At 40.2% G+C, this 25,843-nt stretch overlaps 1 protein-coding gene across 1 annotated transcript in view; it reads left to right on the top strand.

Annotated features, from left to right (window-relative positions):
- LOC132820846 (transmembrane protein 50B) overlaps positions 1-25,843 on the top strand; it is a 67,095-nt gene that overhangs the window by 27,300 nt on the left and 13,952 nt on the right. Inside the window, exons 3-4 of the mRNA XM_060833194.1 lie at positions 15,154-15,266; positions 21,149-21,216. Of these exons, the coding sequence (XP_060689177.1) occupies positions 15,154-15,266; positions 21,149-21,216 (181 nt within the window). The remainder of the gene's footprint in view (positions 1-15,153; positions 15,267-21,148; positions 21,217-25,843) is intronic.

Genomic DNA, 25,843 nt, shown 5'->3' with positions numbered 1-25,843 from the left:
ATATTTATATGGTATTTTATCATAAAATTATACTTTGTTTTTCTAATTTTTTGGAATTTTAAAATAATTTGAATATGTTATGTCTTACTAGATGTAATCACTTTTTGATTTTGAGTTAAGCTAAGCAGAGAAATTCTGTCAATGGAATGGCCAGATTCATTCATCTTTAACTCCTTATCATAGAGTCATAGAGATGTACAGCATGGAAACAGACCCTTCGTTCCAACTTGTTCATGCCGACCAGGTATCCCAACCCAATCTAGTCCCATCTGCCAGCACCCGGCCCATATCCCTCCAAACCATTCCTATTCTTGTATCCATCCAAATGCCTCTTAAATGTTGCAATTGTACTAGCCTCCACCACTTTCTCTGGCAGCTCATTCCATAACGTACCACCCTTGTGTGAAAACTTTGCCTGTTAGGTCTCTTTTATATCTTTCCCCTCTCACCCTAAACCTATGCCCTCCAGTTCCGGACTCCCTGACCCCAGGAAAAAGACTTTGCTTATTAACCCTACCGGTGCCCCTCATAATTTTGTAAACCTCTATAAGCTCGCCCCTCATCCTCCGACACTCCAGGGAAAACAGCCCAGCCTGTTCAGCTTCTCCCTACAGCTCAAATCCTCCAACCCTGGCAACATCTTTGTCAATCTTTTCTGAACCCTTTCAAGTTTCACAACATCTTTCCGATAGGAAGGAGACCAGAATTGCATGCAATATTCCAACAGTGGTTTAACCAATGTCATGTACAACCGCAACATGACCTCCCAACTCCTGTACTCAATACTGTGACCAATAAAAGAAAGCATACCAAATGCCGCCTTCACTATCCTATCTACCTGATACTCTACTTTCAAGGAGCTATGAACCTGCACTCCAAGATCTCTTGACAAAAAGTTACACATTTGGGTGAAAAGAAAAGTTCACTTGCTAAATTATTTTTGCGAAGATTTTGTACAGAAGTGCAGAAATGAGCATGTAATTCCTTTGAAATGAGGTGAAAAGAATTAGTAACTGTAAACTGTAGACCTAGAATACTTAAGTCGGTGAAGAATGAAGGTGATCGACTACAAATAACCAATGGAGGAAGCTAGAAAATTCCCAGATAATTAAAATGTTTTGACCAATGCATATATCTGGGTTGCTTGGTTGTAGGGGTCACTAAACAAAATACAAAACTGCGGATGCTAGAAATCAGAACAGAAATTGCTGGAAAAACTAAGTATGGCAACACCATCTGTAGAGAGAAATCAGAGTTACTGTAATTTCTATCCACAGGTGCTGCCAGATCTGAATCAGTTAGTTCAGTTGGCTGAAGTTGTGATGCAATATGATATAGACAGCATGTATGAACGACCCTCCTCCTTGACTTCTTCCATTGCCTGAGGCATCATAAAACTTGAGTTAAACTAACACCAGGAGAAAGTAAGGACTGCAGATGCTGGAGATCAGAGCTGAAAATATGTTGCTGCAAAAGCACAGCAGGTCAGGCAGCATCCAAGGAGCAGGAGAATCGATGTTTCGGGCATGAGCCCTTCTTCAGGAATTCCTGAAAAGGGCTCATGCCCGAAACGTCGATTCTCCTGCTCCTTGGATGCTGCCTGACCTGCTGCTCTTTTCCAGCAATACATTTTAAACTAACACCAGTCATTTTTCTCTGGGAGAGCTCCCTCATGATCCTCTGCAACAATCATGCCTTTTATATTGTGCTTAGAGTCAGTTTTCCAGGTTTGAGAGTTGTATAGAATACATTTTTTGTTTTCTGCATTTATTTAATTTTTTAATCATATCCTTTTGTGATTTTACGTCTGCATCTTTCATCATTAACTTAGGAGTTATAGTGAAGGGTTGGAGGTGTGCCTACAATCCCTCAGCACTGGAGAAGAGCTTTGGTATGTTGATCAATTAATTAAATCAAATCTTCAACTCATAAAGTGACTGAAAACAACAACTGATATAGAACAACCCTGTCAATATCGATGGTTTTCTAAAGGCAAGGCAATACAGAGTATTGTGGAGCTTTTTATTTTAAGCTACCTGACTGTCAGATCATCCTAGAAATTTGGCTTGATCTGCTCAAACCACAACATTGGTCACGTAGCCCTTCTCCAACAATTTCTACTTTTGTTTGTTACTAACTCCAGCATCCACAGATCTTTGTTTTATACTTTTTCATTTCTTTTGTCCCCATTCCTGTAATACAAAAAGTAGAGAATAGGGGTTTTGCACCTGCCACAGTGTGTTTTGACCCTTCTATTCAGCAAAGAACTGCAAATCAACTCTATCAGTAATAAGAAATTATCTTTATCTATTTCAGCACAATGAAGGCTCTAATAACAAATACACTACAAACTAGCCATTAACACTAAATAGAATTAACTATATCTTCTTCTTTAGCTTAACCTTGATCAAATACCATCACATTTGATCTTGGCCTTGATCCACGTGGCAATGATTGTCTGGTCGTTGTCTTCTGGTGGTCCCAGGGTGATCTCCTCTTCACGGTTGTCGGTCTCAAGATACCACTCCAGAGGGTGGCGAGAGTTGATTCTTATGCCTGGAAGCTTTTGCCCTGATCGATCTGGCCCAATCAGGCATTGATGTGTTGATGGTAGTGGGTCCTTGGGCCTCCATTCCTGAAGGTGTTAGGGGTATGTAAGTCAGATAGCCTTTCCCAAATAAAAGTGTGAAGTACCCCTTTGTTCTGGAAAGCAACTCCATGTTTCCTCATGTTCTGGGAATGTGCTGCATCAATTGTGTGTTGTGTTGTCTGCAGCTGCAGCCTGTCTGAGTCTGTAGCTTGTTTATTTGAGTTTTTAGCGCAGATATTTTTGGCAATTGCTTGGTTCGATTTCCCAGCATGAATTATTTAGATCTGGTTTTTCCTCCAGCCACTGGCAAGCAAAAACGAGGTAAGAAGAGAAATAACTGAATGACTAGATTTTTGAGTGTAAGACAAAAAAATTCAGATTCAATCCCAATACATTTGCCGAATTTGTTTTTGTGTATTGTGATACCAACATTGTATCCCTCAGGAGGTGGTTTGATCATGTTATGCAATTTATGATAGAATTTTCATTTCCTCAACAGTCAAATTTGACTTTGTATTGCATTCCCACTTGTACTGAAATTAAATATTGTAGTTTAACCACTAACTGAAGTGTTGTGCAATCCACATTCTCTTGGACCTAATTTAATATTTATTGCAGCAAATTAGATGCTTAGTCATTTGCTTTTATTCCAGAAGAGAGACAATCTGTTACTATTTAGTCTGTGGGTTACCGGTTTATGTAATCATTTATATTTCGTGAATTGTAGCTAAGTAACGTAGGTTTTTCATGAATATGTTTGTGTTGCTGCAAGTCTCCTTGGAAATTCCATTACCTTACCACAGGGTTATCACTTTGCAAACTGAAACCAGGAAGTAGCATTACAGGAAAATGCTGTTCTGACTAAATAAGGTAATTGGGGCCAATTTTAAATTGGTGAGGTGTTGATGACACTGTTACCTTGAAAGATAAGTATGTATAACGAAGGCTTTTTAATATTTCTTCAGTTTGTCCATAAAGGGGACTCTTGTAGTGCAATGCTAATATCCCTACTTCTCAGATCCAGATTCAAAGATATGTATTAACCTCTCTTGAAAGGTTGATTAGAAAGTATCTATTTCCACTAAGATCCTTCCACTTACAAAAATGGTTTCAGAATTTCTGCTTGCGTTATAATTTTGAGGAATGGATTCACACTCGAGGGTTTTGTTGAGCCGTGTGGCACTGCTCCCTAAGTCAGTGACTAGAGTGCATGAATGTCAGATGATCACCAGAGTTTAAAGATGGAATTTGGACTTAAAAATCAATGGCATTATGGTTTACAAAACTTTATTGGTGAAAGTATCTGTACCAATATTTTTCCCCTCTTGTGGTTCAGTGACACATTTTTTTGATCACGCTCCTCTGGAGTGTCTTGTGATATTTGCCTGTGTTAAAGGTAGAATATACAGGCAAACTATTGCTAAATTGGAATATATAATAGCTTTCAAAAGAGAAGTGAATACTTTTTTTTAATCAAGAACAAATTCAGTAAATCCTGGTGAACAGCAGAGGAATTGAACTCTGGCTAACATTTGAGTCAGCACAGGTGCACTGAACTAAATCTCACTGCTAGAAGGTTGAGACTTTTGAAATCATTCACTTCGAAGCTTGAGAATTTTGTCCCATTTAAATGAGCACGTCCAATAATGTTCTCTTCAAACCAGACCATTGCAAACTGTAGGTGGTGACCCTGTAGCCTGGGATCACAAGTTTCAAGTCATCAATAACTATCTTTAGAGTTCTGGTTAACCCCTTGTAGTTATGTTGTCCCTTGTTGTGGTTCTGCTCGCCGAGCTGGAAGTTTTTGCTGCAAACGTTTCGTTCCCTGGCTAGGGAACATCATCAGTGCTGTTGGAGCCTCGTGTGAAGCGCTGCTTTGATGTTTCTTCCGGTATTTATATTGGTTTGTTCTTGCCGCTTCCGGGTGTCAGTTTCAGCTGTAGTGGTTTGTATATGGTGTCCAGGTCAAGCGTGTCTGTTGATGGAGTTTGGGGATGAATGCCATGCTTCTAGGAATTCTCTGGCTGTTCTCTGTCTGGCTTGTCCTATGATAGTGGTGTTTTCCCAGTCAAATTCATGTTGCTGGTTGTCTGAGTGTATGGCTACTAGAGATAGCGGGTCGTGTCGTTTTGTGGCTAGCTGATGTTCATGGATGCGGATTGTTAGCTGTCTTCCTGTTTGTCCTATATAGTGTTTTGTGCAGTCCTTGCAAGGTATTTTGTAAACTACGTTAGTTTGACTCATGCTGGGTATTGGGTCCTTTGTTCTAGTGAGTTGTTGTCTGAGCGTGGATGTTGGCTTGTGTGCTGTTATGAGTCCTAAGGGTCGCAGTAGTCTGGCTGTCAGTTCTGAGACGCTCCTTTTTAAAATCAGTGCATTTTTTTGAATAGTGAGTGTTTCCTAACCATCTGATACTCGACGCTTGGTTGCTTTCTTGGATAAACCTGTGGAAATGCCCTTTTTAGCCTCCTGCCACCCTCTTATGGGTTTCTTATCTCCTCCTTTTCCAACCTTCCCACCACTCCAACTGACACAGGTGTCTCAGCACCCACTTGTTCTCACAGGTCTGGGCTCATTGCAATTTTAATGCACCTGAATCAGGTCACAATGGGGAAAAAAACTGTGGAAGCTTTGTTCAAAGCTGCACAGTTAGAAAGCAATCTGTAAAGTCTTGTACGTGCCAACTGCAGTTTGATACAACCTAAATTGCCACATGACTATGCTAGGATATGTTAAGGAGGCATGCTCTTAAATCACATGCATAGTTGAAGCAAGAAATAACTAGGTGCCCAGAGTAGGCTGTTCAGCCCCTTGACCATTCTCTGACTCTTACAACGATCACGGCTGATCTCATCTCAGCCAGAACTCCCCTTTCCTGCCTGCTCCCTTTGACCCTTCAACCTATTGCCAATTAAAGATTCTCAAATGTCCAAACACCCACCAGACTCCCGGATAGTGAATCTATATGTTCATGACCGTTTGAGGGAACTAATTCCTCCTTATCTCTGTTTTAAGTCTGTTTCCTCATTCTAGATGCCCCAGGTGAGGAAACATTCACTCTGTCTACTGTGTCAATCCCCTTTTGCATCTTAAATGCCTTAATTATAACTCCTTGGATTCTTCTAAACTCCAGACAGTATAAGGATAAACTATTCCAATCTGTCTGCATAAAACAAGCCTCTCTCATCTGGAATCAATCTCGTGAATCTCATCTGAACTGCCTCCAATGCAGCTACATCCCTGCTCAGGTAAGGGGACCAAAACTGAATGAAATACTCCAGAGACAGTCTCTCAAATGCCTTGTACAAGTGTAGCAACATTTCCTACTTCATTCCTTTAGTAATAAATGTCAAAATTACATTGACCTATTATCTGTGCTACCTGCTGATGATTTTCTGCAATTCATATGCAGGCCATCCAGATACTTCTGTGCCAAACTGATGTCAACCTAGCTTTCTCAAGAAATATCTAATTTGGTGAAACTAATCATTAATGAATTCTGTGGTCAAAGAAGTCCTGTGGGTTTTGAAGTCCAGGGGAATGTGAGCCCAGAAAAGGAGGGTGATTTTGACTAGAGCAAGAGAAGTCAGTGGCTATCCATGATGGAGGGGCAGTTGAGAGGGAGTTCCAAGGCCACATTGGTGCAAGTAAAGCATTGTAATCCCTTGTGAAGCTCAGTGAGATTGAATGACCTACTGTGTCATTACAATTTGGGACTGAAGAAATCCTCCTTCTGATCTGCCTTTTGCTATATATGTGCTGTGCACTGTTTATTATCCATGTTTGCCATGTTAAATGTGGGTGTCAGAAATAAGTTTCTTTTATTGCAGATGTACAGTAATTCTTGATTTGTTTGTAGCTTTATTTTCCTAGTAAGTACCCTGGATCTTGCTTTCAGTCTAGTGTATTTTTATGTATAGCTAACTGTTCCTGAATACACTTGTCCCCTTTGGGATTACAATAATAATAGATTTGCTGGTCTGGCCTCGGATCCTAATATTCTACATGGTCTCTTGGTGTAGTAGCTAGATCTATCCCTTCCACTTCATGTTCTTGTGGTCTGCAACTCTTGCAGTTCCTCCTAAAGGTTGACTTCCTTTTCCCCCTAACTAGACATTCAAAACAGCTGTGCAAACACAGAGAGCCTGCACTCAACTCCTATGATTTCTTAGGATCTTGCCTTTTTTCTCATTTCATGGCTGTCTCAACATTGCAGGCTTTGCTTCTTCTGTAGTCCCCTTAACATGGGCTTCAACCCCATTGTAGCCCATGTAGCCAAATCTTTCTGGCTTATTTAATCTCTCAAATATCCTACTAGAATGCCAGTAATTTACTTAGAGATTAGAGATATTGAGGAAGATATGACATTTGGACTGACATTAATGAATCTTAAAAGAAATAAAGAAACAATGACAAAGACCACAATGAACAGTTTTTATAATTAAAACAGCAGGAATGAGAGAAGTTAAACAAAACAACAGAATCTGACGCACAAGAGACTTTTTCCAAGGTTTGTGAAGGTTTGTAGCTCAGGTTGAGGTTTAGGGTGTAGGTTTACTCGCTGAGCTGTAGGTTTGATATCCAGACATTTCATTACCTGGCTAGGTAACATCATCAGTGGCGACCTCCAAGTGAAGCGAAGCTGTTGTCTCCTGCTTTCTATTTATATGTTTGATATGGATGAGGTTCCTGGGGTTTGTGGTGATGTCATTTCCTGTTCGTTTTCTGAGGGGTTGATAGATGGTATCTAGATCTATGTGTTTGTTTATGGCATTGTGGTTGGAGTGCCAGGCCTCTAGGTATTCTCTGGCATTTCTTTGCTTAGCATGTCCCAGAACAGATGTGTTGTCCCAGTTGAAATGGTGTTTTTTTTTCATCCATGTGTAGGGCTATGAGGGAGAGAGGGTCGTGTCCTTGTGTGGCTAGCTGGTGTTCATGTATCCTGGTGGCTAACTTTCTTCCGGTTTGTCCTACATAGTGTTTGTGGCAGTCCTTGCATGGAATTTTGTAGACGACGTTGGTTTTGTCCATGGGTTGTACTAGGTCTTTCCAGTTTTAGTTTTTGTTTGAGTGTTGGTGGGTTTGTGTGCTACTAGGATTCCGAGGGGTCTTAGTAGTCTGGCTGTCATTTCTGAAACTTCTTTGTATGGTAAGGTGGTTAGGGTTTCTGGCTGTGTTTGGTCTGCTTGTCGTGGTTTGTTCTTGAGGAACCTGCGGACTGTATTTTTTTTGAGGATCCGTTCTTCTTGAATACATTGTATAGGTGGTTCTCCTCTGTTTTCTGAAGTTTGTCTGTGCTGCAGTGTGTGTTGGCTCGTTGGAATAGTGTTCTGATACAGCTTCGTTTGTGTGTGCTGGGATGGTTGCTGGTGTAGTTTTAAGTATTTGGCCAGTGTTTGTCCGTTTTCTGTATACGCAGGTTTGTAGTTCTCCGTTGTCCTTTCTTTCGACTGTCTCATTGCTCGGAACACCAACTTACAGACTGGCCGAAGAACTACACGCAAGACTGAAATACCTAGTAGAAGAGTCACAGCACTCCATCCACTCCACCCAGGAATTCCTAAAATTCATCAAAAGCACCAAAATAGAGGAAGATGAAACAATGATCTCATTCGACGTAACAGCGATGTAACGTTCACCTCCATCAACATTGACCTGGCAAAAGAAACACTTACCCTACTTTTGGAAGAGACCATCACACACACCCCAATCAATCACATTACCAATGGAAACATCATGATGCTAGTGGACCTGTGCCTCACCACCCACTTCATCTTCAACAACATAATCTACAAACAAACCAACGGCACACCCATGGGATCTCCACTATCAGGATTTATAGCAGAAGCGGTAATGGAAAGACTAGAACAAACAGCCCTACCAACCATCAAACCAAAAATCTGGGTCCGCTACGTAGATGACATCTTTTCATCACAAAACGAAACAAGATAGAGACATTTAACAACATCAACAACACCCTCACAGGCATAAGTTCACCATGGAGGAAGAAACCAATAACAAACTCGCATTCCTGGATGTCACAGTCGAAAGAACAGACAACTGAGAACTACAAACCAGCGTATACAGAAAACCGACAAACACTGACCAAATACTTAACTACCCCAGCAACCATCCCAACACACACAAACGAAGCTGTATCAGAACAGTATTCCAATGAGCCACCACACACTGCAGCACAGACAAACTTCAGAAAACAGAAGAGAACCACCTATACAATGTATTCAAGAAGAACGGATCCTCAAAAAATACAGTGCGCAGATTCCTCAAGAACAAATCACGACAAGCAGACCAAACACAGCCAGAAACCCTAACCACCTTACCATACATCAAAGAAGTTTCAGAAATGACAGCCAGACTACTGAGACGCCTCAGAAACCTAGTAGCACACAAACTCGCCAACACCGTCAAACAAAAACTAACGAACTTAAAAGACCCAGTACAACACATGGACAAAACCAATGTCATCTACAAAATTCCTTGCGAGGACTGCCACAAACATAGGACAAATAGGAAGAAAGTTAGCCACCAGGATACACGAACACGAGCTAGCCACAAAAAGACACGACCCTCTCTCCCTCGTAGCCCTACACACGGATGAAAAAAAAACCATTTCGACTGAGACAACACATCTATCTTGGGACAGGTGAAGCAAAGACACGCCAGTGAATTCCTTGAGGCCTGGCACTCCAAACACACAGATCTAGATACCATCTATCAACCCCTTCAGAAAATGAACAGTAAATGACATCACCACAAACCCCAGGAACCTCATCCAGGACAAACATATAAATAGAAAGCAGGAGACAACAGCTTCGCTTCAATTGGAGGTCACTGATGATACCTAGCCAAGGTAATGAAACGTCTGGATATCAAACCTACACTCTTAAACAGAGGAGAATTTTAGTTGGAGAGGTATAGATCTTATAGATATCATGTGTTTTTTCAACCTCTGAAGTTCTTCAAAATTTGACATATGCTTTGTTAGTAGTCATATTTTAGTTTTGTGTACAAAGACACTTTTCTCCCTTGGGGAATGGCGTGGGTGTTGGAAGAATTTACAGGCTTTGTGCATGTTCCGTTCATAACCAGCAAGTAATAACTCCCTTTTAACTTGTATAAACAAGCCATGTTTTGAAATGATAGGTCTTCACGGGTAGATGGAGAGGGGGTGGTATAACATTGTGACATCAGAGGAGAACCCAAATGAGTTAATGTCTATCAGCAACTAATTAAAATAAAGATGTTAAAGACTGTAATTGAAATTAAACACTCCTTAAACGACTACCTTTTACAAAAGAGAAGCTAATGAATCTATTGCTTTAATTTTAAGTGGTAAAGTTCATTGCAATTCTAAAGTTTAAAGTAGAATATTTTGAATGATGGTGTATAACAGCATAAATTAAAAGAAGTGATTAAGGAAATAATTAGCTAATTGGAGAGCAGAACTGAACATGACAGATGTAATGTAGAAAGATATGCTATTATCACCTTTTTTGATCAGGAAAGAAATTAAATGAAGAGAGATTGAAAAGTGTATGTATTTGTACCCAAGAAAGGATTGAATTTACCATAGTGGTGAAACAAAGGCTCGCCAGACTTTTCTGATATAACGTGATCGTCCAATGAGGAGTTTTTTTTTATTCATTCATGGGATATGGGATGTCACTAGTTAGATCAACATTTATTGCCCATCCATAATTGCTTAAAGGGCAGGTAGGAGTCAACAATATTGCTGCCCTCACCTGGTCTGACCAACAGGTGACAGCAGATTTCCTCCTTAATGATCATAATGAATAGTGGTGCTGGCTCGAAGGGTCAAATGGCCTCCTCCTACACCTAATGTCTATTGTCTACTCTATTGCCTATATAAAAGGGCATTATCGAACTAGTTTTTCTGGTAATCTAGAACACTTTCATGGTCATCTTTCAACTCTTAATTCCAAATTTTATTGATTACAAATTCCATTATCTGTCATCACAGGTCCCCAAAGCATTATCTGGGTTGCTGGATTAATAGGAGAAAGTGAGAACTGCAGATGCTGGAGATCAGAGCTGAAAAAGTGTTGCTGGAAAAGCGCAGCAGGTCAGGCAGCATCCAAGGAGCAGGAGAATCGATGTTTCGGGCATAAGCCCTTCTTCATTCCTGAAGAAAGGTTTATGCCCGAAACGTCGATTCTCCTGTTCCTTGGATGCTGCCTGACCTGCTGCGCTTTTCCAGCAACACATTTTCAGCTCATGCTGGATTAATAGTCAGGCAATACCATTAGGCTATCGCCTTTCCTAATAATTGAGGAGACCGGGGCACACTTCTGTAGAGGCTTGACAAATGAGAGGTGATCTAATTGCAATGCAAAAAAATCTTACTGGGGTTAACAGGGTAAACACTTGAAGGATAATCCTCCTAGTTGTAATTCTAGTATCAAGGGAGACTGTGTCTCAGACAAGCAGGAGGCTGAAAGGATGCATCAAGCCAGGTAACTGCAGGAGGTGGAGAAGTCAACGCTTCGGGTGTAACCCTTCTTCAGGACTGTCGAAATGTTGACTTCTCCACCTCTTGATGCATGTTGTATTCTCCCAGTCTCCTGCTTGTCTACCTTGGATTCCAGCATCTGCAGTTTTTCTGTCTCAGATTAAAGAATGGACCACTTCGGTCTCTGAGGAATTTTTTCATTTAGTGTGGTGAATCTTTGGAATTCTCAACCTCCAATGTCACAGAGGCTTGGACATGGTCAAGTGAAAAATTTCTAGCAGTAGAAGATCATCCATGATTAGTTACCTAGTAGAGTACATTCAGGGCAGAAAATCCACTCCTGTTCCTAATTAAAAATCCTGTATCTAATCTGGTCAGTGTGCATTTGTGTCTTGCACATCAGTGGAGCAGAGGAAATTACACTTCCAAGGTGATTTCAATCTTTCACTTCTGGCTGGATATAGGTGCAAAGCAGTTCTGTCACATTCGAACACTAGTTTCGTTGCTATTTCCAATCTTATAATGGAAATGCTCAAGAACATCTTCTCACCTTTGCAAAATGCTTCATCACGCATCATAATTTTCAGTCTATTAATTTGTTTCACTTGTAAAGTAAAATTGATATGCTGATATTTTACTAAACTGTTGTCAAAACCACAGTCTCCTAACTTGATAGGTGAGAGTGAATGTGGGAGTCTTAGCTTGGTAATTCTCATCTGAGACAGGAAGTTGTGGGTTCTGAATCTGGGTTAATGTTTCATATTTCAGTGCTGCACCAATGATGTACCATTGTTTGAGACGACATATTTCAGAGAAGAAGTTACAGTGGCTTCATCTGATCTTTTACACAGCTTTAAGCTTCCAATCAACATAATGAAAATGGATTGATCATTCTTTGTTTTTACTGCACTTGCATCAAAAAAATCTCCAATTTGACCTCTGTATTCTCTTTTGTTGTACCAGTAAGCGCCCCTCATTTGACTGGGACATAATGCGAGCCATCCAGAAAACATGAAAGGTCTTCTATAAATTCAAGCTTGTTCTGTGCAACAGTAGTATTAAGGCAGTTGGATCAAATGCTTGATATAGGGAACTAGGGCACAGGCTTCAGGTATTTGGGGTATAGACATCTTTTTAAAAGATGGTATAAGCACTTATCCTTATGGAATAAGGGAAGATGAAATGCAAACCACTTGTGGAGTTGGTCTCAACCTTTCAGTCGTGCATTAGGTGCTGGTCCTTACCAAAAAGCTCAACCCCATATCACCCTTAGACTTCAATCATTTCCCCATACAAAACTCCTGTCTTTGTTGCCTGCCACTCAATTTCTCGTTTCTCAATTATTTCATTTCATCAGTTGTAAATTGCATGTATTTCTCAGGGTCTTGCCTTTAAAACTGTCATCCATGAATACTGTCCCTTTTAAATTGATTCTACTCCTATCTATACTGTTGTAGGTTTAGACCTTCACAATTGGTTCTCATCTTTTGCCCACACAGTAAATTCCAGTATTCTAAGGTTGCATACTTAATTCACCTTATCTCCTGCATTTGCTTCTTTGTATCATTTATCTATGTCTATCCCATTTATGTGCTGACAATATTACAGAATTTGCGTCAATGTAAAGATTCTACCACCTATTTTCCTTCACTGAGTTCATTTTTGCCCTGCTGGGCAAGCTATTTGATATAAGCATGTGTAAGTCTCAACTTTGCCTACGACTTGCATTAATATCCTATTTTTCACAACCATTGAGTATCTCAACACTTTGCATCAAAACAATTTGCACTAACTGTATACTCCCTGTTTTAACAAAGGAAATATGATAATTATGTAAAAAAAAACACCTACAAATAGTAATGTGGTGAAGAAACAGTTGATCTATTTCTTGTCATGAGGGATAAATACTGAGGGGGATACCAGGGATAACTTTCCTGCTGCTCTTTGAGTGCAGTAGGTTCTTTTATATTTTCCCAAGTGGGCAGTTGGGCCACAATTTAACATCTCATCCAAACGATTACATCTCTCATAGGCTAAAATTGTTAACTAGCCTGTGCATTCTTCTAACTCTGCAGCACTCTCCAGGGATGAAGATTGCCAAGAATTCTGAAACAAACAAACTTAAATCTGTTAAGTTGAAAAATTTGAGATTGATGTCAGCTGAGTGAGAATTTGTCACAGATTTTGTGCCTTTCCTGACTGCAAGTTCAGTTAATTACTGGATGTGTAACCATTTTGTTCTTAATTACAACAAACTTGACCTCCACCTCACTGAAACTGCTTGCTTGATCTTCCCCTCATTCCCACACTTGCTAAAATCCATTTATATGTTAGAGTAACCTTTCTGCATTAAAAATTCTCAATACTCTGCTTCTGGTATCACAACTAGCATAAAATTTTATGTAAGGTCTTTAAAAAAAATAGAAGCAGATGTAAACCATTTGGCTGATCAAACCTCGACTATTCTTTACAATTAGCTGGTTGTGGCCTTAACTGCCATAATCCTTGATTCTCTTGTCAATCAAACATCTGTTTAACTCAGCTTTGAATAGATTGAATGATCTAGCATCCACCTTGTCTGGGAAGGAATTTCCACAGACTAACAACCCTCAGATGATGTTCCTCATCTCTGTCTTAAATGGAAATGTTTCTGCTCCCTAGTTTTCGATTTCTTGAGGAAACGTCTTCTCAACGTCTACCGTCAAACCCTATTGCAACTTGTATTTCAATAAGATCACCTATCATTCATCTAGACTGCAATGAGTGTTGGCCTAACTGCTCAATCTTTCCATTTACAGCAAAGCCCCCAATGCCATGAATCAGGTTCTTAATTTTTGCTGAATTGATTTTGACATAAGTATACCTTCAAGTAAGGAGGCCAGAGTACACTAAGGGTGGTCTCACCAATACCTTGTACAATTGTAGCAAAAGTTCTTTACTTTAACTTTTTAATTCTCTGAACTCATGCTTGCCTATGCTCTACACACACATGCCCATGGCACTCCCTCACCTCTTGCTCCCTTTTTGTTTCTTTCTGTGTTTTGCTCTCTTTCCTTTTTACATATTCAAGCAATTGCCTTTATTTAATTTTATCATCTAAATTTCTCATCTTCAAACTGAATATAACATCTTTTGATCATTCAACACATAGAATCCTTTTACTGTTTTCTTTATCTGGTATAGGATAAGGGTATCGGCAGCATTTATTGCCCAGAGGGTGGTTAAGAGTCACCCAAATTGCTGTGGGTCTCGAGTCACATGTAGGCCAGACCAGACAAGGATGGCAGTTTCCTTCTGTAAAGGACAGAACCAGATGGGTTTTTTGAACAATTGACAATGGATTCACGGCATCATTAGACTTTTTGGAGTCAGTTTTGAAAATGAAATTCAAATTCCACTATCTGCCTTTGTGGCATTTGAACCTGGGTCCCCAGAGCATTATCTGGGTCGTTGGATTAACAGTTCCAGCAAGAATATCACTAGATCATTGCCTCCCTTTTAAACTATTAGGTTGCTAATTAATCTTGTCTCATTATATGTTGCCAGTTCTGAAATAGCCTGATTTCTAGTTCTAGACCTTGTCCTCAGAAGCTATCCTAAGTGCATACTTGTGAACTCCTCCAGCTATTTCCAACTGTTTGTTTTATCTATATTGTATGAAGATTAAAATCTCTTGCTTTGAGCCTGTGGATCCAACAGCTTAGCTTATGCAGACTAGTTAACTGTCTGATGTGGAGAACCAAGGCAAGAGGGTGATAAATTGTCACGGTTGAATATGATGTGCACAAATGTGTTCTTTCCAGTGGTGAGTGAAATGCCAGATAAAAATGAGGTCCACAGTCCTATCTATCTCTTTTGTCCTACCTCCCTCCTGATGATTCTATGATTCATATGACTATATTCTACACCAAAAAACTAACTTACAGTTGTTAGAAAAGCTATTTCTGACCTTTTTCTAAATGCTAGTTTCATAAATAATTTTTAGAATGGGATTGATCTTTATATTGCTGTTTTACAAACAAAAATTTAATTGCATAATGTAATCTCATGCTGTATTGTTTAACTTTTGCAGTTCTTTACTGGTTGGTGGATAATTATAGATGCTGCAGTGGTTTACTCAAAAAATGGAGAATTGAATCCTGCTTTTCACACATGTGGAGTCATGTCAACTGTAGCTTTTTTCATGTAAGTTCTTTATTGGATTAATACAATAGTGTTCCTTGACTATCTGTCGTCTTTTAAAAGCATTGTGCGATGGATGTTTATCCCATAAAACAAAACTCACTAGTATCAACTTTAGCTGAATGTGATAAATGTTGTCTGTGAATCAGAAGGATGTGGAATGAATGGGGATATGGATTTCAAAAATGTATTAAAATGTACAGCACGGAAACAGACCCTTCGGTCCAACCTGTCCATGCCGATCAGATATCCCAACCCAATTTAGTCCCACCTGCCAGCACCCGGCCCATATCCCTCCAAACCCTTCCTATTCATATACCCATCCAAATGCCTCTTTAAATGCTGCAATTGTACCAGTCTCCTCCACATCCTCTGGCAGCTCATTCCATACACATACCACGCTCTGTGTGAAAAAGTTGCCCCTTAGGTCTCTCTTATATCTTTCCCTTCTCACCCTAAACCCATGCCCTCTAATTCTGTACCCCCGATCCCAGGGAAAAGATTTTGTCTATTTATCCAATCTATGTCCCTCATAATTTTGTAAACCTCAATAAGGTCACCCTCAGCCTCTGACAATCCAGGGAAAACAGCCCCAGCCTGTTCAGCGTCTCCCTGTAGCTCAAATCCTCCAACCCTGGCAACATCTTTGTCAATCTTTTCTGAACCCTTTCAAGTTTCACAACATCTTTCTGATAGGAAGGAGACCTGAATTGCACGCAATATTCCAACCAATGTCCTGTACAGCCACAACATGACCTCCCAACTCCTGTACTCAATACTCTGACCAATAAAGGAAAGCATACCAAAAGCCGCCTTCACTATCCTATCTACCTGTGACTCCACTTTCAAGGAGCTATGAACCTGCACTCCAAGGTTTCTTTGTTCAGCAACACTCCCTAGGACCTTACCATTAAGTGTGTATGTCCTGCTAAGATTTGCTTTCCCAAAATGCAGCACGTCGCATTTATCTGAATTAAACTCCATCTGTCACTTCTCAGCCCTTTGGCCCATCTGGTCCCGATCCTGTTGTAATCTGAGGTAATCCTCTTCACTGTCCAGTTCTAGATAGTAAATGTAGGAAAGATGTTCTTGATGACTGGGGATTCCAGAACCAAAGGTCAGTAATCTAAGGATATGGGGTAGGCCATTTAGGACTGATTATGAGAATATTTTCTTCACTGAGATGTTGGTGAGCCCTTGGATTTCTTTACCACAAGAAGTGGTTGAGGTCAAAACATTGAATATTTTCAAGAAGGAGTTAGCTATAGCTCTTGGGGCTAAAGGGATCAAAGTACATGCAGCAAAAGCAGGAACAGGGTCCTGAGCAGGATGGCCAGCCGTGATCATATTGAATGGCGGAGCAAGTCAGACAGCTCTTCAAGCCTATTTTCTCTGTTGCTATTTTCTCTTTCTATGAAGTCCAACTCTATAGCAGTCCTGAAGGAGTGCTGTTGGAGGTGCAGTTTCTCAGGTGAACTCTTAAACCATGGCCTTGCATTCTTTCACAACTGCATATAAAAGATTCCACAACACTACTTCTAGAAAGATCAGAGTCTTTCTCATAATCTGGGCAATCATACAACTCCCTAGTTGGTCAAACAGATTAAAAGGTTATTATTTAGTTGCTATTTGTGGAATCTTGTGTGTAAATTTGCAACAATGTTTTCCACATTTATTCTAGTATGGAATGTTTGAATTTTTTAAGGTACTAATTATATAGAGAAGACTCCTTCCTTCCTTATTTTCTACTTAAGAGTCAAGATCAATACACAAACAAATTTTGTATCTGGTTAAATCTGCCAGTTAAATTCAAATGAAAGAGAGGTGTATTTTTAGAACAGTAACCTGGTTCTTGCTAGACCTAAAACAACTCCATGTCGATTTGGGCTTAAAGGGTGATTACAGGAGAATGTTATAAGGAAATATTGGGAAAACTTAGATTCTTCATCTTTTTAAGCGAACACAAAAGAGGGAGGGCATTACTGAAGTATGTACGAAAAGAGGGACAGGAATGGTTGAAATCTGAGATTATTTTTGAGTTAAACACAGTTGCTGGACAAAGGAACATCAGTATGAACAGATTTAAAGCAGGTCCTGAACTGACATTAGGAAGCATCTCCTATATGGAAACTTTAAGAATTAAGAGCAGGTGTAGCTCATTTAGCTGCTCGAGTTTGTTGTGCCATCAGAAGGGTCATTGTGGATTTATAAAATTTCCACCTTCTTTCCTTTCTTTGCCTTGCTAGATTCCCCTTTTATTGTATCTTTAATAGCATTAGTAATCCATATTGGCTTGCATTGATGGCAGTAATTGCATTTTAATCTTTATCAGTGAGATTTAATGCATGAGCAATATGATAAAGAGACCATTATCCATTATTCCACTAGTTGACATATGATTTTGATCCAATAGATCATCCAACAAATGATCAGGCTGTTGTGGCAGTTATATTGGTACTGATCTTTTACCCCCAATTATGCTAAATGTTCACAATTTTCGGAAGTACATTATATCGTTTAAATTTGACATGACAATGGAGATCAATTTCCTTCAATAGAGTACCTGAGGCATCTCATTGCACAAGCCAACAGGTTATATGTACTTTTTCTCATCAAATGTTGTCCTGTACATATAACCGAAGAAATCTGGTACAGAAGAGCTAGAAACTCTGTGTGATTGTAGGAGAACCTTGCTGGCCTATCCTTATTGAATTGTCGCAGTAGCTTTCCCAAGCTTCAGTGTGTTGCTCAACATCGACTGTGCCGAACTGCAACACTGTCATCAGTTCTTTTCATTGGAAGGCTAACGGGTTCCAAGCACACCTGAGTGTATCTTTCAATAAGTTTTAAGGTCCTCCAGAAGCAGGATGTTTCTGCCATTGCTCTTTGCTGAGAACAGACCTGTGTCATGATGAACCTTGATGCTTTAGGCTGATGGGGCAGATGTTGATTTTTCTATCCAGCACTGGCCTTATGCTATTCAGATGTCGTCAGATCTGACAGGAAGATCTTTGATGGAAGGTCCAAACATTTACTAACCCCAATGCATATTTGACCTAGTTGGTTATAATGTGTCTCAGAATTTTTTCGTTAACATTTATGTTGGTGTAGTTTTTCCAAAAACTCACTTTTTATTCATAAAATTTGTGGAAAGAATATTGGATAGGAACTTCAGTTAAGGCATTTCATCTGCATTCCTATGAGAGCATAACTGCTTGCTGTCCTGTTCTGCTATTTCAGCTGCACTTTTAATTTAGGCATATCTTCTTACCCATTAAATTGTCCAGCTTTTCTGACTGTCCCACTTTGCTAAATTTAATCTGCATGTGGAAATTTTAGTAGTTTCTTACCTAATACAAATAATACTAGGTAAACTGACTCTCTCCCCATGCCTATGATTATAGCATTGGTCTTGGCTCTGAATATGGCAAAATTATCATGCACTGATTGGTTCCCACATGAGTTCAATAATCTAGGCTGTTAAAAATTCTACACGAGTAAATGTGCTATGGCTCAACACCACACCGCACTTTGTTTTATTTTGTGGTTCACAAGAAATGTGCTAACAGATACATTTTGTAAGTAAATACTTGTCCTAATGATTTACTGAAGAATTCCCTCATCAAATATTATGAAATTCTTAATTCCCAATTATTTAAAAATCTACCTTGGGCATGCTAAACTGCTAAACATCCGTGGCCTTCTGAAACTTGTAAAGTTCACAACCTTCTGAATGGAGAAAAGGATCTCCTCTGTGTTGTAAGTGCTGACCCCTTTATCCTGAGACGATATCCCCTAGTTTTGGACTTTACAGTCAGAGAAACTGTTGTGGTTCTGCTCGCCGAGCTGGAAGTTTTTGCTGCAAACGTTTCGTTCCCTGGCTAGGGAACATCATCAGTGCTGTTGGAGCCTCGTGTGAAGCGCTGCTTTGATGTTTCTTCCGGTATTTATATTGGTTTGTTCTTGCCGCTTCCAGGTGTCAGTTTCAGCTGCAGTGATTTGTATGTGGGGTCCAGGTCGATGTGTCTGTTGATGGATGTTCTTGCCATTTCCGGGTGTCAGTTTCACACCTGGAAACTGACACCCGGAAGCGGCAAGAACAAACCAATATAAATACCGGAAGAAACATCAAAGCAGCACTTCACACGAGGCTCCAACAGCACTGATGATGTTCCCTAGCCAGGGAACGAAACGTTTGCAGCAAAAACTTCCAGCTCGGCGAGCAGAACCACAACAACGGATACCTGAGCTACAAATCTTCAATCAGATTTTAGTCAGAGAAACATCCTTCCATCTACCCTCTTTTTATCCCCCTTTATATTTGGTTTGGTTTATTATTGTCATGTTTACGAAGATATGGTGAAATGTATTGTTTTATGTGCTGTCCAGGCATCTTGTCTTTTGTAAGAACATCAGGGTAATACAACAGAATTAGAATAGTGTTTCAGATATGGAGAAGGCGCAAAGAAAGATAGACTCTAATATGAGCGGTCTGGTCATAAGTTCTGATAATAGTGGGGAAGACGGAAGAAGCTCTTCTTGAATCTGTTGATGCATGTTTTCAAATTTTGTATGTTCTGCCTGATGGAAAAGGGTGGAAGAGAGTACGACAAGGGTAGGAGAGGGCTTTGATTAAGTTGTCTGCTTTCCCGAGGCATCAGGAAATGTGGACAATGTCGAGGGAAGAAAGGCTGGTTTTCATAATGGCCTAGGCTACATTCACTGCTCTGTAATTTCTAGTGGTCTTGGGCTGAGCAGTTGCCATAGCAAACTGTGGTGCATCCAATAAGATGCTCTCTATGTATCACCTATAAAAATTGTAAGTGTCATTATGGACCTGCTGAATTTCCTTCGCCTTCTGAGGAAGTAGATATGTTGGTGTGTTTGCTTGTCTGTAGATAGACCAAGACAGATTGGTGGTATTCATTCCTTGGAACTTGAAGCTCTTGACCACATCCACATGTATCCATCGATAGAGACTGGGGGGTGTCCTCCACTCTGCTTCCTGAAGTCTATGACCAGCTTTCTGGTTTTGCTGACATTGAAACAGAGATTGTTTTTACGCCTTGCTGCTAAGCTCTTGCTCTCTATCTCTTTCTTTCCTGTACTCTGCCCCTTCATTGTTTGAGATCTGACCCACTACTGTGGTGTTATCAGCTAATATTTAAATGGAATTCGAGCTGAATTTGGCTGCACAGTTGAGTATAAAAGGCGTATAGTAAGAGACTGAGTATGAAGCCTTCTGGGGCACTGGTGTTGAGGATTATTGTGGAGGAGATATTGTTGCCTATCCATAACGATTGCATCCAGCAAGTTGAGGATCCAGTTACGGGGTGTCCTCGATTCCAGAGTTTTGAGATGAGTTTGTTGGAATTATGATGAACGCTGAGCTAAAGTCTATAAATAGCAATCTGATGTAGGTCATCATTAGCCAGCTGTTCCAGGGGTGAGTGTAGGGCTGAGGAGATGGTGTTGCAGTGGAACAATGAGAGAATCTCTCATTTGGTTAAACTGCAGAAAATAAAAGGCTGATTTTTCTTCTTCTCTTCACCCAGAGGAATCTGGATTGGTTTTCTGCATTGTAGTGGAACTGAAAAAAAAAAGCCTTGAATCTTTTAAAAGGCAGTTGGATGTTGTGAGAGATAACAATAGATTTCTCTGGAAGAATACGTTCGATGAGCTAACCCCCTGCGCTTGTTTTGTGATCAAAGCCTATTCTCTGGTATGAATTTTTGAACATAAGTTATCCTGCATGTTCCTATGAGAGTCATTTGGTAGTCTAGGTTATGGAAATTCTTACAAAACTTAAGTAATGTTCTTGCTATGGCTCATCATGCTGTACATTGAAATATGTAATATAATCTGTTTCCAATTCTAAATTTTAGGATAAATGCTGTGTCTAATGGACAGGTCCGAGGGGATGGATACAGTGATGGCTGTTTGGGAAGAACAGGTAATAATGCTTAAGCTATTTACTTATTTTAGTAGTTACCATAAGCTGAGAAATACTGAAGAATAGTGACCTAGCAATAATATCAAAGACTGAACTGACAAGAACATCTAATGTATTGCCAACAGGGATGCAAGTTTAAAAATACAAAGAATTAAACCAGCTTTTTGAAAAGAAACTTCACTGTGAAGGATATTAGCTATGAGGTTATTTTATTCATTCATGGGATACACACACTCAACAGCCAAGGCTAGTACTTGTTGTTTATTCTCAATTGTTTTTGTGAAGGTGATGAATTTCGAATCAGAGATATACAGCACAGAAGCAGACCCTATGTTCAACTCGTCCATGCTGATCAGCTATGCCATATAAATCTGATCCCATTTGCCAGCACTTTGCCCATATCCCTCTAAACCCTTCCTATTTATATACCCACCCAGAAAACTTTTAAATGTTGTAATTGTACCACTTCCAATACTTCATCTGGCAGCTCATTCCAAACATGCCATCCTCTGTGTGCAAAAGTTGCCCCTTAGGTGCCTTTTAAATCTTTCCCGTCTCACTGTACATCTATGCCCTGCAGTTCTGGACGCCCCCACCTCTGGGAAAAGCCCTTTTCTACTTACCTTATCCGTGTCCTTTGTGATTTTATAAACATCTATAAGATCACCCCTCAGCCTCCAACGCTCCAGGGAAAACAGCCCCAGCTTATTCAGCCTCTCCTTCTGGCTGAAACTCTCCAATCCTGGCAACGTCCTTGTAAATCTTTTCTGAACCCTTTCAAGTTTTATAATATATTCCTTGAGATATTGCACACAATATTCCAAACATGCCACAAATTTCTGCAGTTCCTGTGTAGATAATATTGCGGAGAGAATACCAGGATTTTGATCCAATTACATTGAAGGAACTGCAATGCTTCTAAGTCAGAATAGCCTGATTTGAAGGGAAACCTCCAGCTGATGCATTTCCCATGCACCTGCTGCTCATGTCCTTCTAGATGGCAAAAGCCATGGATTTGTAGCTAGCATAAAAGCCAAGAACATTGACTGAGCAGTTTGAATTATTGTGTAGTTTTTATGCATGGATTTATGTTCAATTGTGCTAATCTGTTAACTGGAGATGATAACTAGTGAAATATGTTTTCAAAGTTTCGGAGAAGATTTGTAGCTCGGGTGCTCATTGTTGTGGTTCTGTGCGCCAAGCTGGGAATTTGTGTTGGAGACGTTTTGCCCCCTGTCTAGGTGACATCCTCAGTGCTTGGGAGCCTCCTGTGAAGCGCTTCTGTGATGTTTCCTCCAGCATTTATAGTGATTTGTACCTGCTGCTTCCTGTTGTCAGTTCCAGCTGTGCGCTGCAGTGGCTGGTATATTGGGTCCAGGTCGATGTGCTTATTGATTTTAATCTGGGGATGAGTGCCATGCCTCAAGAAATTCCCTGGCTGTTCTGCTTGGCTTGTCCTACAATAGTAGTGTTGTCCCACTACTGTTGGAAAAGAAGGGAAGATCAATGAGACCAATAACATCACGGATCCATGAGACAACCCTGTTAGTGACATAAGATGAGTCTTCTAACTCTGAGACAACACTCCTAACATCTGCTGTTGAACATACCAATTCACTACTTGAAGTGATGTATATCAAATCTACAAGACAGTGGCACAATATCCTTCCACTATAGTATTGCCATGAAAATTATTTTCGAAAAGAACTCGATGTTGTAGACTCTGAAGTGCTTTTGTTTAAATTTTAAAACTCGTTTGTGAATCTTTTAATTAGATCTAATATAATTAATGGTTTAAACAATTATATTTAAATATTCATAGAATCTCTACAGTGCAGATAAATGCCATTCAGTTCATCTGAGTCTGCACCCCATCCAGTCCCCTAACTCTGCAAGTTGTTTGAGTTCCTAGTCTCTTTCTACCCATTTGTTCTTTATATTATGGCTTTTTTTTTTGGTCCTCTACCATCATTTGTCTGTGTATATTTGCTTTAATTCCTCATGTTTGGTGTTTCTAATTCAGGGCCATCTTGTGCTTGCAACATAGTAGCTCTTTGATCTTTTGGTCCTTCTTGTTATTCCTGTCTTGATCTCTCCTGGTAGAGAAACTTAGAGTCTCCTTGCAAGTGCTGTTTTATGATGGATATAAGGGCAGATCAGGCAGTGTGGATGTTCTATGGTTACTGTTCATTTAGCATTTCAGAGTTGACTGTGATCTACTTGGATAGTGGATCAATCTTCAGTGGGTCCTTGAGTACATCCAACATTTTATGAAGCTTCCCTCTAGTGTGGAGCTAATTTACAGGAGGAGTGGGATACTTTTCAACTTGCATTGTCTGTAGTCCAGAACAAGACTACTCCAGTCTCTGTTCAGTTGCAGTGTCCAGAGAACACTTGGATGTATACACACCCAGAAGTCAGAGAAAGAATGAGCCTTGGGCCATCCAGCTGAAAGACTGAGGTACTCTACCGAGTTTGCTCTCATTGCTACGTAGTGTCCCTCAATAATCAAGACCAGTGGACAATGGGAATCAATTCCTGTATATTGTGAGTGTCCTCTCAGTTTGGGTAGACTCTGAAACTCAACATCACCTTCAGTATTCTAGTGCCAGTTTGGCAGTCTGAGCAACAGAAAGTTTAAGTGACCTCAAGTCTGACAGCAAAAGCAGGGTCTACATGATAACTCTGTAATCAGTCCTTTTGCATGTGCGACAGACATGTATAATATCCAGCAGATACCTTGAGCTGCTTGAGAAATACCATCACCAATGCATGTACAAAACCCTGCAAGTACACCAACAGTCATACAAATAATAATTATTTCAAACCTATGAGAAAAGGAAAATACAACAAATTGCAGATGTGCTGTAAATGTTGAGGAAAATTCCTGCGTCTGGTGCCTGATTTCTGGACTTCATATATTTGCATGATATTTGGTAAATATGGTATTATCGTGCAATTGAAGCTTCAATAGGCTATACCGAATTGTGGATGGGCAATCTTCATACCGGAGAGTATGAAAATATCTTACCAGATGGGAAAATTAAGGGTTTATGTTTGGAGTCCCTTTTTATATGCTGGCCATGGGTACTGCTGACGTTTGTAAGAAAAGCTCTGGTTTTCTCAACGAGTTGCATTGTATGTTGTGGGCATTGTCCAAACTGCAGTGTTTGTTTTAAACACTGTAAACCTTTTGGTTCTATCAAGTCTACCATGAGTAACACCATTCCCTTTTATGATTACATTCAAAATATGGATTTGGTTTTGTTTTTGTCCTGAGTCATGTCCCCTTGTTTTCAATGGTGGGCTTTCCAACGTGAGAGTTAGGGCCCTAAGTGGAGCTTCAAGTTGAACTTTTTGAGTCACAGGCTCTGATGCATTATTGGTAGCTGTGGAGCTCTGAGACCAAATTGGAACAGCTGGTTTCCCCTCAACTGAGAACCTCCCCTCCCCTTCCCAATGCTTGTTCAGTTCCACCTGGTGAGTCACAATTATTTTCATTTGAGCTCATTTGGATCAAAGTTTGAGGAAGGTTCTGTTCTGTTCTCATTGTTATCCCTATATTGTATAGCTACTCAACAGTCTCTTTTTCCTTCTGAGTTGTGCTGTGTCCTAAAATATGTCATTGCTACTTTTTATTAAACATGATTCCTTGTGTGATCCCTTGTACTCGGGGAAGTAAAATACTCTCCAGAGTACTTAAGTGGCTCTAGAAATAGTGGATGCATTGGTGATCATCTTCCAGGATTCAGTAGACTCTGGAAGAGTCCTTGCAGATTGCAGAGTAACTAATGTTACTCCAATATTCAAAAAGGGAGGTAGAGAGAAGCCAGGGAATTATAGACCAATAAGCCTAACATTGGAGTGTGCAGTGGGATCTGGGTGTCCTTGTGCACCAGTCGCTGAAGGTAAGCATGCAGATGCAGCAGGCAGTAAAGAAGGCAAAGGGTTTAGAGTACAGGAGAAGGAATGTGGTGTTGCAGTTATACAAGGCCTTGGTGAGGCCACACCGAGAATACTCTGTGCAGTTTTGATCTCGTTTTCTGAGGAAGGATGCTCTTGCTCTTGGAAGTCCAGAGAAGGTTTACCAGGCTGATTCTGGGGATGATGGGACTGACTTATGAGGAGAGATTGACTAGGTTGTGATTGTTTTTGCTGGAGTTCAGACAAGTGAGGGGGCAATCTCCTAGAGACTTAAAATTCTAACAGGACTAAACTGGGTAGATGCAGGTGCATCTAGAACCAGGACTCAGCCTAAGGATTGGGTGGGCCATGTGGAATGGAGATGAGACATTTCTTCACCCAAAGAGTGGTGAGCCTGTGGAATTCATTACCGCAGGAAGAGGTTGATGCCAAAACATTGAATGTATTCAAGAGGCAGCTGGATATAGCTCTTGGGGCAAATGGGATCAAAGGTTATGGGGGAAAAAAAGCAGGATTAGACTATTCAGCTGGACAATCAGCCATGATAGTGGTGAATGACAGAGCAGGCTCAAAGAGCTAAATGGCCTCTTTCTGCACCTATCTTCGATGTTTTTATCAATTACTGCCTCTGAACATTGTGTTGCTGTTCAGGCAGCTTTAAATCATCTTCAATACTTGCTCCTGTTATTTTAACAGCCCTTTA

This window comes from Hemiscyllium ocellatum, chromosome 12, assembly GCF_020745735.1.
Source record: "Hemiscyllium ocellatum isolate sHemOce1 chromosome 12, sHemOce1.pat.X.cur, whole genome shotgun sequence".
Taxonomy (NCBI): Eukaryota; Metazoa; Chordata; class Chondrichthyes; order Orectolobiformes; family Hemiscylliidae; genus Hemiscyllium; species Hemiscyllium ocellatum.
The sequence above is the reverse complement of the archived record's forward strand: the minus strand, read 5'-3'. Positions and strand labels throughout refer to the sequence as shown.